General features: G+C 38.7%; 1 protein-coding gene across 1 annotated transcript in view; it reads right to left on the reverse strand.

Annotated features, from left to right (window-relative positions):
• Positions 1-16,286, reverse strand: part of Fgd6 (FYVE, RhoGEF and PH domain containing 6) — a 106,087-nt gene that overhangs the window by 35,600 nt on the left and 54,201 nt on the right. Inside the window, exons 6-8 of the mRNA XM_042693327.1 lie at positions 11,348-11,499; positions 8,695-8,851; positions 6,559-6,646 (exon numbers count right to left, since the gene is read on the reverse strand). Coding sequence (XP_042549261.1) covers positions 6,559-6,646; positions 8,695-8,851; positions 11,348-11,499 — 397 coding nt within the window. The remainder of the gene's footprint in view (positions 1-6,558; positions 6,647-8,694; positions 8,852-11,347; positions 11,500-16,286) is intronic.

Consider the following 16,286-nt stretch of genomic DNA (forward strand, 5'->3'; position numbering starts at 1 on the left):
GTCCAAGTAATTGGGTACACCTTCAGAGAACCCTCAGAGGTCACTGCCATGCTGTCTTAGTAATTAAGTGTCCAGCTCAGGGCTGGCTGATATTAAAACATGTTAAACAAATGAAATTAAGGAGAGAACTTGCAGGAAATATTTCAGGAGACAAATCTACAACAACTGGAACAAAGGAAAATAAGTTTCAGATAATGCTGGGTTATAACATTGCAATCTCTATATTATCAATAAGTACATTTTCAACTTTTCTAATAAGGAAAATGAAAGTGTATATTTGGCACAGCAATGAAGCAATAATATGCTAGGCTACATGGGTATGTGATAGAAGGTGGCAGTGGCATAATCATAGTATGGAAGATATGCTGCAATTTAGCAGAGGCTAGAAAGGCCTGACCTGGATTATCATGGGGATATGGGAAAAGCAGGAACCAGAGGTTACAATAAAAGCTTGGTAGATCCTACCAAGGAGGAAAGGGAAGTCTTTTCCACAACTTTGTGCTTGGGTAACTGCAAGAACACTTTTACTCTTAAATGTTCTTTAGTGATCCATCCATACAGCAAACATTCATTGGTACTACTACATGAGGACTGTTAATCTTACAAAGAGGTACATTTTCCTAAACTCTGTGTGTGTGTGTGTGTGTGTGTATGTGTGTGTGTGTGTGTGTTTGTGTGTGTGTGTCCTGGGGCTGAAACTCTGGACCTGGGGGCTATCCCTAAGCTTTTGTGCTCAAGGCTAGCATTCTACCACTTGACCTACAGCTCTGCTTCTGGTTTTTTGGTAATTAAATGAAGAGTCTCACAGACTTTCCTGCCTAGGTCAGCTTTGAACAGCAATCCTCATGTCTTAGACTTCTGAATAGCTAGGATTACAGGTATGAGCCCCCAGTGCCTCACTCACTAAGCCTTTTTTTTATTGAGTCCCTAACACTGATCTATACCTGAAATTAGAATAGGATGATAAAGTCAGTTTCAATCCTAAAAAGATGAGAGAGGAGGAAAAAAGCAAGGACACTAGACAAATGCTACTCCTATAGCAGTGTCTTATCTTCTTCCTTCAGGCTGCTCATGATTTCCATTTCTCTCAAGTTCAGATAACATCTGAGTCCCAAACAAACTTAATAACCTAGTTTGATGTTCTAAGTACCAACACAAAAGTAAAAATTACAAGGTTTCAGTGATATCACTTACTTTATTGCTTTAGAACATTTCATTACACAACTGCATGCAGTTAGATCCTAGATTTGGAGATCCCATTCTGTGTTGACATTTAAAAAATACTGCCAAGAATTTATTTATTTTATGGTGCTGGAATCCATTTTTAGCCTTTATATACTAGGCAAGTACTATATCACTAGCTTTCTCCTAGCTCCATCTGCCAAGGACACTTGGAATATTTTTGTTGTTATTTTGGTTCGGCTTTTTTAAACTACAACAATAGAAAAAGAAAAGATCTCAATGTAATACCCTGTAAAAAATACACTGCAAAAAAAAAAAAAAAAAAGATAGTTGGTTAAAAAGTAGCAAAGATTGCAGTACCTGGGGATTTCCACTTAACCTTTCCCTAAAATCATTCCAAAAGAAACTATGTGGTCTTATCAGTCCTTCATCTATGTATTTCTCAATCTTCCCCTCCCAAGAAACCAAATCTACTTACACTGAATCAAGAAGGATTCCATTTCCTTCTCTGCCTAAAACTCACAATAAATCAACATCAGCAGTCGCCTCAAAGACTCACTCTTCCTTTCTGCTCCAGTACATTTTGTGTAATTGGAATTACTACAAATCCCAACATAGAAATAAAAGTACTTACATCACACAGCAGTTGGGAGGATTAAACCATTTCAGCTTGTTTATTCAATGATAAATAACCCAGTTAATATTTAAATAGATGCAAACTTCAGACTTAATTTCCAACTTGTAAAAATCTAAAGTCTTAGTCAAGGAACTTAGGCAGCAGCATAGAAATAACCTTACAAAGTAGGGAGCAATCAAACCATCATAAAGTGTATATTGGAAAATGATAGTTTTAAGTAACAAGCCCTTGGTATTCACCTCCACATGTCCTTAGGATCATAGGACATTAGGTGCCTTGAAGAATACTATTTGTGTAGCTTTGGGCAGGACATTTCATTTTCCACATATGTTTCCCCTTTTAGAAAAAGATATTGTCTCCAAGGCACTGATAGTAATAAAGGTCACAAGAATGACAGAAATCAGAGATGGCTTCAAAGAGAATGAAGGACTGCAGGCCAGACTCAGAGGAAGTGAAGAGCTTGAATCAATGTTAGAAAAGCACAGGATAAAGAATATCACCTATGCTATCTCCTTAATTTTAGTACTTACTTTGGGGGCTTGAAAAGCTGTTCATCAAGCTTAGTCCCTCAAGGAATCAGTAACTGCTGAGGACCTACTTTGTACTGTATATCACTCAAAGAATGGATAGCATTTTCTACTTCAAGAAACCGGGAAAAGTGGTTTAAGATTAAGACAGATCAAAACTAAAAATATCGGGGAAAAAACAAATTGTTTTAATTGGGATACAGGTGGACCCATTGCAACAATGAGATGTACAAGATGTTACATCGAAAAACGAACTTTACAACTTTGGCGGGGGGAGGGGAGAGAGATGGGAGGGCAGGGATGGTAAGGGGAAACAAAGGAGGAGGCAACAATGCTTGATAGGAAATGTATACATTACCTTGCTCACATAATTGTAACCCCACTGTACGGTATTTTCACAATAAAAAAACTTATTAATTTTTTTTAAAAAAACTAAAAATAATCAAGTCTAAAAATGAAATAGAGCCGGCACTGGTGGCTCACACCTGTAAAGCTACTCAGGAGGTCAAGGTCTGAGGATTGTGGTTCAAAGCTAGCCCAGGCTTTGAAAAGTCTGTGAGACTCATACCTCCAATTAACCACCAAAAAACTGGAAGTGGCACTGTGGCTCAAAGTGGTAGAGCACTAGCTTTGAGCAAAAAAAGCTCAGGGACAGAGCTCAGGACCTGAATTCTAAGGCCCACAACCAGAAACACACACACACACACACACACACACACACACACACACACACACACACACACACACACACACACACACACACACACACACACACACACACACACACACACACACACACACACACACACACACACACACACACACACACACACACACACACACACACACACACTTTTTAGATCTGGGAACCAGTATCTCAGACCTGTAATCCTACCTGCTTAGGAGGCTGAGGTCTGAGCATCCCAGCTAGCCTAGGTAAAAAAGTCCATGATATTCTTACCTCCAATTAACTACCAAAAAAAGCTGGAAGTGGAGTTGTGCTCATGTGGTAGAGCACGAGCCTTAAGTACAAAAACTAAAGGACAGTGCCCAGGCACTGAGAGTTCAAGACCCAGCACCAGAAAAAAAAAAATTAACTTGCTTTTGCCATTTCATCATTTCTCCACTAAAACCAAATTTAACATGCTACCAGAATTAAACATGGGTAAGCTTTTTGACTATATAGATCAACCCATTGTGTGAGAAAAAATGTTTTTACATTAAATTTTCAAAATCCTAACCCTAGCTGTCTTTTGCTACAGAAAACAGTACTTGTTTGACAGCTGTGGAAATATCCTACACTTTTCAACAGTGGTTTATGATAGAGCAATGGATTTATCTAACAAAAACACAACATGTGTATCAATACTTCCTTCTGTCCTGTGTATTCCAAAGCTCAGCCAAAAGCAGAGGAAAGAAAGTACAGATGGTCAGGATATCCTCAAACTGCTTGGTTTGCTTTATGTCATTCCAGAGAGAAAAGCTATTCACAGTTAGAAATTAAAATTAAGCACTGACACATCTTGGGTGGTAGGTTCTGAGTCTGAAAGGTAAACCTTCCCCATCCTAGTCTCTGGGCACTAGGGAAGTTGGCAAGGCCTGAAGCCTCTGTGTAAAGGAAAATAGGAAGGAAGGAAGAGGTATGCCAGTGGCTCACTCCTGTAATCCTACTCAGGAGGCTGAGATCTGAGGATCATGGTTCAAAGCTAGCATAAGCAGGAAGGTCTTTAAGACTCCTATCTCCGGAAATGTACTCAATGCCTTACTTATGTAGCTGTAGCCCCTCTGTATAGTATCTTTACAATAAAATCTATTTTAAAAAAAGAACAAAAAAAGAATTTTTGTTGTAAAGGTGATGTACAGAAAGGCTGCAGTTACCTAAGTCAGGTAATACATACAATTATTTTTCAACATTGTCATCCTCTCCCTCATTTTCTCCCAGTTTTTCCCCTCCAGACTTTCCTCTTTTACCCACCCCACCCCCTGCAAGTGGTATAGTTCATTTCCAACATAGTGGCTAATGAGTATCACTGCTGTTTATTGGTCTTTGGAATCATTGTTTTGGTTAAATGATTAGATGAGGTCTAATAACAATCATTATCTTAGAGACTTTTTCTGACGTTTTTCTCTGTATATTTTCACATTACCCTGCAAAAATTAATTGTATTATTTATACTAAGCAGAAGTGTCTATACTGAGTAATTTTCTTATTAAGTCTGCTGACTTAAATGTTAATGCAATCTAAACATATCATCACAGAAAAAAAACTATTTGAATAATAAAAAAATCTGGAAAAGAAAAAAAAAGACTTTTATCCCCAACTAACCACCAAAAGAGCCAGAAGTAGAGCTGTGGCTCAAGTGGTAGAGCACTAGCCTTGAGCACAAAAGCTTAGAGACAGCACCCAGACCCTTAATTCAAGGCCTAGGACCAGGACAAAAATAGCAGGGATGGGGAGTAGGATATGGGGAGATCATGATTTCTCAGGATTTACCTGCTGCTACCTTCTCTACCACTCAATGAAGCAAATAGGCATGACTTTTCATTGTTGTTTCTGGTTGTGGGGCTTGAACTCAGGGCCTGGGCACTGTCCCTGAGCTTTTTTGCTCAAGGCTAAGGATTTATCACTTTAAATCATAATGCCATTTCTTTTTTTTTAATTTGAAAATGCCTTTTTTTTTTGGCAATAACTCAAGGTCCCCTGTTTGCTAGGCAATGTATGACCACAATCCTTTTGCTTTAGCTTTTTTTTTTCTTTCTGTTTGAGGTGGGACTGACATTTCCTAAGCCTTCTGAGTAGCTTAAATCACAAGATACACCACCATGTCTACTAGGTTACTGATTGGGATGGCGGGGGGGGGGGGGGGGGTCCCACTAAATTTTTGCCTGTACTGGATTCAAAACATGATCTTCTTGATCTCTGCTACCTAAGAAGCTACGATTACAGACCACACATGAACCACTGCACCCAGACCACATCATTTCTTAAGGTTATTAATCAAAACCAAGAACCTTGAACTCTATTTACATTTTACAAGTTCACTGAAAAGCTTGTGGCATTTTATGAATATTAAGGCATTGTAGATATAAAACTTTGTTGCAAATATTCTAGAGGCCCAAGTAACATTTGTTAGATGTGCATTAACTTTTTTGGTAATGCCAAACTATTTAATTTCTATAAACCTGTTAGGTCATCTATGAAAATGATATTATATTTGCATAGATATGATGAGGACTTGAATAGTAAACTACTGAATATAAATCCCTAACATGTGCCTTCAGCCAAATCACCATGTTTCTCCTTCCTTCCCTCCTTCTTCCTTTCTTCATCCTTCACTTTCCCTTCTTCTTTCCTTACTTTCTTCCCTCCATTCCTTCTTCTCCCTTCTTTCCTTCCTTTTCCCTTTTTAACTGTTACATTCATAAACTAGACAGATAGTTCTGAAAGCTTACGAAGATACTGACAAATGATAACCAGGATGGAAAATAATAATAATAATATAATGAAGAAACTGAAATTAGTAAAAACAGCACTTAACACTGTCCATGTAATTTAGCTCTTTAATCAATCTTTATTTATTTATTTATTTTTTGGTCAGTCGTGGGGCCTGAACTCTGGGCCTGGGCGCTGTCCCTCAGCCCTTCAGCTCAAGGCAAGCGCTCTACCACTTGAGCCACAGCGCTACTTCCGGTTTTTTGGTGGTTAATTGGAGATAATGGTTTCTCAGCTTTTGCTGCCTGGGCTGCCTTTGAACTGCGATGTTCAGATCTCAGCCTCCTGAGTAGCTAGGATTACAGGCGTGAGCCACCGGCGCCTGGCTCATTAATCAATCTTTATAACAACCCTCTGAGGAAACAAATAGGGGCCATGACAGTGCTATGCAAAAATGTAGGAGTGGCTCTAAACCCTTGAGTAGTTGGGAAAATACCTTTTTGGGATTCATAGTATTACTCAGATACATGACACAAGGATGTGGTATTGGGATGATGAATGATGTTCTGAGCAGAAACCTCTATACATATGAATGCCCAGAAGATCAAAGAACTGAAAGTAGTTCAGTTCAGGTGATGGATATGGAAAACCTAAACAATCAACACACCCATATATTAGATAATGTTTGCTGGAATGATATGAAATGGACATTCCTAAGAAAGACAGAATCAACAGGGTACTTAGGATTTAGTGGCTGGTATGGTGCTGGAGATGGTTACCTGTCAGCAGCAGCCTGTACTGGGGGATCCTCTGAACTGGTTTGAGCAAGTAATGCTTGAGGGCTAAGTTGGCACAGCGAGGACTCATCTGAAAAGAAAAAGCATTCAAAGTAAACATAATGTTTTCTCAAAAATAAGGAACCCAGATTCAAGTGCTCAATAAGCCAAACTTTAAACAACCACCAACTCTAGAGGCTACAATTCTACGTGATTCCTTTATCATAGGACATAGATGTTATGTGGCAAAGGAAACCATGGGCAAAATTACCACCAAGGGGGCTGGGAATATGGCTTAGTAGTAGAGTGCTTGCTTAACATGCATGAAGCCCTGAAAGTAGTGCTGTGGCTCAAGTGATAGAGCACTAGCCCTGAGCACAGAGAGGCTCAAGGACATAGCCCAGGACTGAGTTCAAACCCCAGGACCGGCAAAAAAAAAAAAAAAAAAGACCACCAAGACCACTCCTGGCTCTTAGGGAACACCTTCAGAGTGCTCTCACAGAGTATGGTAGCCAGTCTACATTTTCTACTCAGCAGCTCCAGCCCAGAGGGGTATTAGCCAATGTATCCAATAACAACAAACACCAAGAGACCAAGAATGGACTTCATGATTCCCCCCAAAAAGGAAGTAGAAATGAAACTACAGGGAATCATATTCAAACAATAATCAAGAGTCTTATGATTAATATACTCATGTCAACAAAGAGAGCATTGTTGCTAAGCATTTTCCTTCTTTTCTGCTCTGTTCTTTTATGTTTGTGTCAGTCTGAGGCTTGAAAGCAAGGCCTGAGCACTGTCCTTGGGCTTCTTCTCCCGCGGCCCCACCCCCACCCCCCAAGACTAGCACTTTACCACTTGAGCCACACTTCCACTTCCAGCGTTTTGGTAGTTTATTGAGATAAGTTTCACAGAGTTTCCTGTCTAATCTAGCTTTGAACCGCGATCCTCAGATCTCAGCCTCCTGAGTAGCTAGGATTATAGGTGTGAGCCATTTTTGTCCAGCTGACACTCCCTTTCTTGCAAAATTGAGGGATATAAAATTTTTTTTTCAATGAATAGCCCTATAAAAGACAACCAAATCGGGCTGGGAAGTTGGCTCAGTGGTAGATCGCTTGCCTTGCATGCCTGAGGCCCTGGGTTCGATTCCTCAGCACCACATAAGAAAAAAGCCGGAAGTGACGCTGTGGCTCAAGTGGTAGAGCGCTAGCCTTGAGCTGAAGAGCTGAGGGACAGCGCCCAAGCCCAGAGTTCAGGCCCCATGACCGGACCCCCCCCAAAAAAAAAAAGAAAAAAAAAAAAAAAAAGAAAACCAAATCACAAGGAATACAAAAATAGTTAACTGTAGAACCACCTGTTTGGTAATTTTTTATTGTTGTTGGTTTTTTGGCTTTTTGGAAATGCTAATGATAAAAAAAAACCAGGGCTTTATGAATGCTAAGCACAGGGCTATTTGCTGATCTTAAGGAACTGTACTTTTATTGACCGAAAGGAAACAGAAATACTATTTCATTTCCATCATTGTAGGTTAGTTGCCAGAAAATCGTAGGAAAAGTAAGTTAAAAATAAGAAATATTCCCTGGAATATTCAAATTAATTGAGACAGCAAGCAGAATGGTAGTTGCCAGGGAGAAGAGAGAAGGGAAGTTAATGTTTAATGGTGAAAGTCTCAGATTTGTAATATGAAATGAGTTCAATAAAGCCTATATGTTAAACATTACTGAGTAACAAGCTTTAAAAAGTGGCTAAAATGGTAAATTGGTGATAGTACATTTTACTACAATTTTTTTTTTTTTTGGTCAGTTGTTGGGCTTGAATTCTGGGCCTGGACACTGTCCCTCTGCTCTTCAGCTCAAGGCTAGCGCTCTACCACTTGAGCCACAGCACTACCTCTACAATTTCTTTTAAAGTCTCATCAAATTATTAGTTTTCCAAGCCCAAATAATCCAGTATGTAATAACAGATTTTCAGAATTTTGTATACTGAATTTTCACTATTTCATTTGATCAATCCCTTTTTTGACTTGAGAGATTATATTTTAATATTTTTGTTCTCAAGCTTCGTTCATGACAGCAGATTATTAGTAAAGCTTTTTTTTAAAGAAGGAAAAAGAAAGGTTTGGCATTAAATAGTAGAAAATACCTCAAATTCTCTAACAACAGCAGCGAAACCTGAGTTTTTCTTGCATTGCTCATCCAGCAAAGCTAAATTCTTATCAAATTCTTTGATGTAAGTAGAATACATTTTTAGATATGGCCCCTTCTTTACAAAGATATCAGCAATTCTTTGTTGTTCAGTCCTATGGAGAGGAAAAATATATAAAAACATAAAAGGAGAATCATTAATGTATTCAAAGCACATCTAAGCCATCAGCTTATTTTGGGGGGGGGGGGGGGGAGGTGGTCCGGTCGTGGGGCCTGAACTCTGGATCTGGGCACTGTTCCTCAGCTCTTCAGCTCAAGGCTAGCGCTCTACCACTTGAGTCACAGAGCCACTTCCAGCTTTTTTCTTTTTGCTTATGTGGTGCTGAGGAATTGAACCCAGGGCCTCAGGCATGCAAGGCAAGCGCTCTACCATTGAGCCAACTTCCCAGCCCCAGCTTATTTCTTGTCTTTTCTTCAAAAACATATACAAAATGCCTACAGTTCATTTCCCTGCCATCATCACACCTTGGCTGGACTTTGCCTGCTCTCTATTCTCCCTGCTCCCATCTTTGTCGCCTCTATCCCATTCTTCAGTGCAGCCATAGAGTCTAACACATATACACAGTAGCCTGTGACGTCTAATACCCTTCCACTGCATGCAAGATAAACTCCTTACTTCAGTGTACACAGGCTCTCAGAGTCTACTGCAGTCTACTACTGACCCAGGCCACAACTCTCTGTCCTTTTCCAACTGCTCTCTAACAACGTCCTTTTTTATATTCTTTGCCCATATCAGAATTCCCACTTTGCAGACTTTTACTAATGGTTACACGTGCTAGGTAATATGGAGCCCAACTGGCTGCTCATTTTGGCCAGCTGTCAGTTTACAGGCTCCACCTTCTTTCAGGCCTTCATTGGCCACCAGTTTTCACTCAGTACCCTGCCATCTCATAAGTCTCTGTGGATCAAAAACTGCTTGTGGTATTTTTCTTATCTACTAACCTGGTCTTTCTCCCACGAGAATGAGTGCTCTCAGAAAGCCGTGTCTACTTTGCACACAGAGGTATACTCTTTATTTAGAGTACAACTAGTGAAGTAGGTATATAAAACTTTGTTTAACATACACTTGTTATACCAGACAATCAGAACATCAAAGAATATGGCTTGTCACAAAGACCCCCAGGGGAAACATTTTAATAGACAATGACCAAAGACTTTCAGAGTTTCAGGTTAGTAGCAAGTGGAGCTTTGTCAATAATTACTGTTGCTGTTATTGTTGTCCTTTCATTAATTTAACCTAGCTCTCAGGAATGCTTAATATCTGAACACAGAATATCTACATATCTAAACTGGACAAAACTTTTTATTATAAGCAAAAAGAATTATATAAAAACAAAAATACATTTAAATGTCTTTATAATGTTTACACAAATATATGTGTCTTTAAAGCCAGTTCATAAAATTTTAAGGTAATTTTTTGTAAGGAAGAAATTATATATATAGTAGTTATACTTTATTTCTGTGATGACTTCAAAAAACTTTTAGCCATTCCTCAGTCTTTAATTTTGTTATTTTATACTTAGGGTAGAGTTAAGTATTAATTGCTTATCTAGCATATTTCCTATCATGCAGAGGTATAATATTCCCAAAACAGGGAGAAGTAACTTTTTGGCTATATATAAAGAAAGCTTGGAAAGAAATTATAGTTTAAAAAATGACACTTTTTTCCCCCAGTGCTAGGATCCAACCCAGGGTTTCACTCTGCCACAGTTAAACCTCAGTCCACATTCTGTTAATCATTTTGTGTTCTGCACAGACTTTAATGACATTAGTCCTAGACTAATCTATGTACTTCCACAGATGTTACTAATGCTTCTGCTTACTCTCTTTCATCTATTAGAAGTAGCTTCCAATATTAAAGTTCTGGTATTTTTTTTCCTGTTCTTTTTGTTTGTGCTGGTATTAAGGCTTGAGAACTCAAGGCCTAGGCACTGTCCCTTGGCTTTTTCACTCAAGGCTGGCACTCTACCACTTGAGTCAATTAATTGGAGATATGAGTCCCATAGACTTTCCTGCCTGGTTTTGTACCATGATCCTCAGACCTCAATCTCCTGAGTAGCTAATATTACAGGTATGATCCACCAACACCATGTCCTTTTCTGGTTCTGAAATCCATATCCTCCTCTATATAATGTCACACATACATACTTTTGACTTAAACAAACAATGAGTGGCCTCTTTTCAAAATGTCTCATGAACTGCAACTCTAGAAAACCCATGAGATACTTATGTTAAAAATTATTAAACTTCCCACAAAAATATAAAAAAGTAAAATAAGATAAATAACTTTTCAATGTGCAATATCAACCATCTATCTTTCTTCTGGACAACCTTGATGATCCCAGGTCATCTTTAGGAAGAGGTAAATTGGCTGGATATGGGTCCTTCTTGCTTCTAAACAAGCATTACTAAATATTTTTTAAATGACATATATTGAGCTCAGGATGCCAACGGCTGGACACTCAAAATCATCAATCCACAGCTGACTGCCAAGAACATCGATATGTTGAAACTCAGTATAAAGAATATCAATACCCTTATAATTTCATCTAAAACACTGGGAAAGCCTGAAACTCAATCCTCCTTCTTACCAGTTCAATAATCTTTCCTCCAGCTCCTTCAGAAGATCCCGGTTGAGTTCATAAAGCTGTGGCAGGTAGTACAAGATCTGATTTAGGATCCGGTCCTCAATTATGGGCTTCCCAAGTTGCCGGGAAGCATGGGCCACCGCATCCCGGAAGTCCTGTTACAGTAGAAAGGAGGTAAAACAATATACATACACGTAAAACCTGATAAAAAGCTTTTCTGCCCCTAAAATGATATAAATTCAAAGCTACCAAATTTTAAAGCAGACTGTAATTCTCTTAAATCTTTTAGTTTGATCTCCAAACTTAACAAAGAAGGTATATGGAAATTATATTGCAACTTTAGACTTTAAACTTATTCTAGTATCGTCATATAAACACAAACCATTTGCTTTTAAAGTCTCTCGGGAGATCTTAACTAGTTTTATTTCAGACTTTTGAGTTCCTTTGGTACATGTGGTGGCTCACTCCTATAAACTCAGCTACTTACAAGTAGACATAGGAGGATTATGATTTAAGGTTAGCCTAGGATAAAGTTAGTGAGACACAATCTAAAAGAACAAATGGTGTGTGGTGGTACACACCTATAATCCTAGCTACTCAGGAGAAGGAGGAAGGAAAACTGTGGTCTGTTTGGGCAAAAGGGTGAGACTCTATCTGAAAAATAAAATTATAGTAAAAACAGGTAGGGGAGTAGCTCATATGATAGCACACTTGGCCAGCAAGCACCTGGTCCTGACTTTGATCCCAACACCACCAAAAAGAACAAGTCCCTTTGTTCATTTTTCAGGAGTAATTTCCCAAGGACTGAAGCACTCTAGGTGACACTAGGTGAAAAGCATGGAGGAAGCACATGGCGTGATCATCCAAACCTGCACGCTAACCCTTGTTCTAGATTTGCTGTTTGCTTGGCCTAGCTTCATCTTTCTCATTTGTCAAATTGGTCTAATAGTTACAGGACTTTAATTAGATACTGTGCATGCATAATGCTGTTGGCAAAGCAGCTGGTGGACACAATCAACAAGAATTTTACCTCAGGGTCTTAAATTCCCCTCACTAAGGTTTATTCTTTTCACAAATGAAAATGGTCCTCTTCACAGTACTTTTCATCTTCTGTTCCCTATGTTTTAATAGAGGCAAATACCTCTCTCAACCTATCACCCCAGAAGCTAAGTGTCTTCCTAGATTTCATTGTCTCTGAGGGCGGGCCTCAAGAAGTAAGCAAAACAATAGTGGAATCTGTTCAGCCACCCAGAGGATTCAAAAACAAACAGAAATTCCTTCTTAGTAACAGTTTCAACAAAAACCCTACAGTAAGTGGGTAAAATGACTCACTAGGCTTTAACTTCCTTTAAACATTTTAGTATTTTTATAATTAGCACACATCAATTATACAAAGGGGTTTTACTGTAATATTCCCATACATGTACACAGATATATAATGATCAAATTCATTCCACCTATTACTCTTCTCCATCCTCTCCCATTTTACCTTCTTTTATCTTTTTTCTAAATGCTTTCCCTTCTGGGATTCACTGGCCAAATCATATTTTAAAAGATATCATTTCCTTCCTAATCCTTTTAATACCTGCCTCCAATAAACACATATTATCTATAGATTGAGCCCAGGGCTACCAGTGAGCTTCATCCCCAGCCCTCAAGTCTACCTATTTTAAGTAAGTTAAGTCCTCTTAGGCTTAACTGACGCACATTAGGACTGAATACCTGAGATCAGTTTTATTGGTCCAAGTTACATTAAGTCCAAAGGAACTAAAAGAACTGACTTGTATAACGTATTAGTAGAATATTAAAACAAGAGTTTATAATTTGTATAGCCTCCAACCCAAAAAAAACACACAAAACATTTCCAGAAACCAGATAGATATTGGCCAATCCCACCCAACAGCTTGCTTCAATCAGCACTCACATTTACTAAGAGAAAACAGAGCTACTTAACACTTGAAAGCCACTAGGTAGGCAGAACTATAGAATGCATGTACTAATAAAGTCTTCAAACTGTAAATATTTTCAAAGCACAGTAAATGTTTTCTAGGATTTTTGTAGTTTTGTTTTATTTTTACTATTTTAAATATGAATATGATTTAGTTACAAGAGTTTCTTGCTCAGCAGTGAAACAATAAACATTATTCTTTTTCTAGAAGAATAAATGATGATTATGTTTATCCCTTGGCAACAGGACAACTTTTGTTTTCCAGTTGGAAGGCATTTCTTTAGCCATGACAGTGACAGTAGATGTTAGCTGCTAAGTAACTTAAGGACCCAGTTTGACACAGCTTCTGTCAGACTCTACATTCCACATGTCTGCCACCTTTGCTAAAAAGGAAACTTGTTCATTTAAGACACATTTAACGAAGACCAGCCAAATGCAAAGTAGTTGGCCAGTGAGATGGCCGCCTCCAATATCCTATACCAGGTAAAGTCGGACTTTTTTCCAGGACTACTGGATATTTGTAGGCAGCTCTGGATGAGGTGATGTTCCATCAAGTCTTTTAAAGTATTATGAATAAGCTGGGCACCCGGTGGCTCACGCCTGTAATCCTAGGTACTAAGGAGGCTGAGATCTGAGGATCATGGTCAAAGTCAGCCCGGGCAGAAAAGTCCGTGAGACTCTGATCTCCAATAAACCACTAGAAAATCAGAAGTGGTGCTGTGGCTCAAGAAGTAGAGTGCTTGCCTTGAGCTGATGAGCGCAGGGACAGTGCCCAGGCCCAGAGTTCAAGACCCACAACCAACAAGAAGAACAATAAAAATTATGACTAGTATGTTAGAGTAAAAGAAATTTAAGGGCTGGGAAAGTGGCTCAGTGGTAGAGCACTTGCCTTGCATGCTTGAGGCCCTGGTTCGATTCCTCAGCACCACATAAGCAAAAAGAAAAAAGCCGGAAGTGGCACTATGGCTCAAGTGGTAGAGCGCGAGCCTTGAGCTGAAGAGCTGAGGGACAGCGCCCAGACCCAGAGTTCAGGCCCCACGACCGGACCCCAAAAAAAAAAATTTAAAGTTAAGAGCCAGAAAAGGATCCCCTTTACTTGGTGCATAGATAAGTTATAGATCCTGCGTTCAATCCTGTTGATTCTTCTCCATTCTCCCAAAAAACAAAACAAAAAACAAACAACAACAACAACAAAAACCAGTATCCTTCCTCCATGCCCACAGAGCTCACGCCAAGGGCTCCATTTGCAACTTACGGCCTCCATAATCACATAGGGCAGGGATGCCACCATTTTCCTTCCCTCATTGGACCACCATCCCCTGAGAGCAGTGCACTCTGACCCAAGGCCAGATGTAGCCAATCCCACAGGGACTACACCTAGAATCTTAAACTTCTCAGCATTTCATGAACATCAGTCATTGTCTAAAGGGGTGCCACTGGAAGGAGGTAACATCTTCTTTTAATAAAGAGGATGATTACAACATGTGCCTAATTATTCTAAATGGTGACGGCCAGGATAATTTGGGAAAATAAAATGACACTGAAGAGCCAGAAGCAGAACTATTTTTGTGCAGAAGCATCTATTTTTATCAATACTTTCTTAACTATATCAGTGAGAATACAAGACAACTGAACTAGCACTTCAGAAATTAGAAGAGTTTTCTTTTTCACTCTTTCTATCTGCATAATTAAAATAAAGACATGGGAGTTAAAAAAAAAAAAACAAAACATTAGGCAGGCTAGAGGTTAGTGGTATCAGCTATTTATACTCAGTATTTTTAACATAAACCCCACCAAAGATTCTACATGAAAAACTGAGCCACTTGTGCTCTAATTTCTGGTCACATTAATCAAATTCAAGTTGGAATTTTTAAAGACAGAAATGAGAAAGCATATCATAAAACTATTCTTAACAGTTCCTCAAACTGCCTCCCCCCAAAAAAATAAGAACCAGAGAACTTGAAATGGAGCTTTAATTCCTTTAAGGTATTAACATTCTAGCCTTGCCAGCTCTGATCACTGAGGGAAGATCTAAGCAAAAATCAATACAAATAAAATCAAGTATGAACACCAGAGGCAATGAAGCACAAACCAGATGGCCTTGTTCATAGGGTCAGGCTTTATATCTCAGAGTCAAAAAGGAATATATGACTTAATTACCAGCTGTCCCGAGTGAGATTCCTGACCCATGGGCACTACTTAACCACTATAATACAGTGAATTACGAAGACCACAGGGACATATGGATAGAGAGCTCTGTAAGAAGGACTCACTAGGAACCAACTTCACATGAAGAAAAAGCAAAGCAGCTGCTGAGGTCAATGAGCTATGTCAGGATGTAGAAATGAATGAAAATCCATGAAGTAAAAGTAGAGGGCTGACTTTGTTTTTAAAATGAAACTATTTTCCCAACAAAACTGTTTGTCTCTTCCTATATGCACAATCCTTTAGATAGCTTTCACAACCATCTATTATCCCATGTTTCTAATTCTCTATAAAAACCATATAAAATGATTATACTATATCCTAAGTAACTCTTGAATAATCAAAATCTAGCTTTCTCTTTATCTTTTGAAGGTGAAGAATTAGAATTCGTTGGAACGAAGAAAGAATTCTGAAGGCAAGCTGATATATTCAAGGATACAATGTATCCTATAGAGCAAGGCCAAGAAGGTAGAGGAAAAAAAATTCCAGTCAATTTCTACACAACCCATAGGTTCAAGGGCTCAAGCAGAGCAGATTTCTAAATCTGGCTTCTACAATTAGAAGCAAGTAACTTTGACAACTAGCTTAATTCATTTAAAAAAAAAAAAAGAAATACTGTGAAGAGGATTAAAATAACTTGTATAACATAGTTACAGAACATGCTACAAAGCTATATAGAAGCCACTATTTAATTTAAAAAGAGATTTAGTAATTTAAATGATCACACACATTACTTGGAAGCTTGGACAAGACAACATTCTACGATGGGAATATAGAATAGGAAATCAG

Source organism: Dipodomys spectabilis, unplaced genomic scaffold (genome assembly GCF_019054845.1).
Source record: "Dipodomys spectabilis isolate Male_0828 unplaced genomic scaffold, ASM1905484v1 ptg000163l, whole genome shotgun sequence".
In the NCBI taxonomy this organism is placed as follows: Eukaryota; Metazoa; Chordata; class Mammalia; order Rodentia; family Heteromyidae; genus Dipodomys; species Dipodomys spectabilis.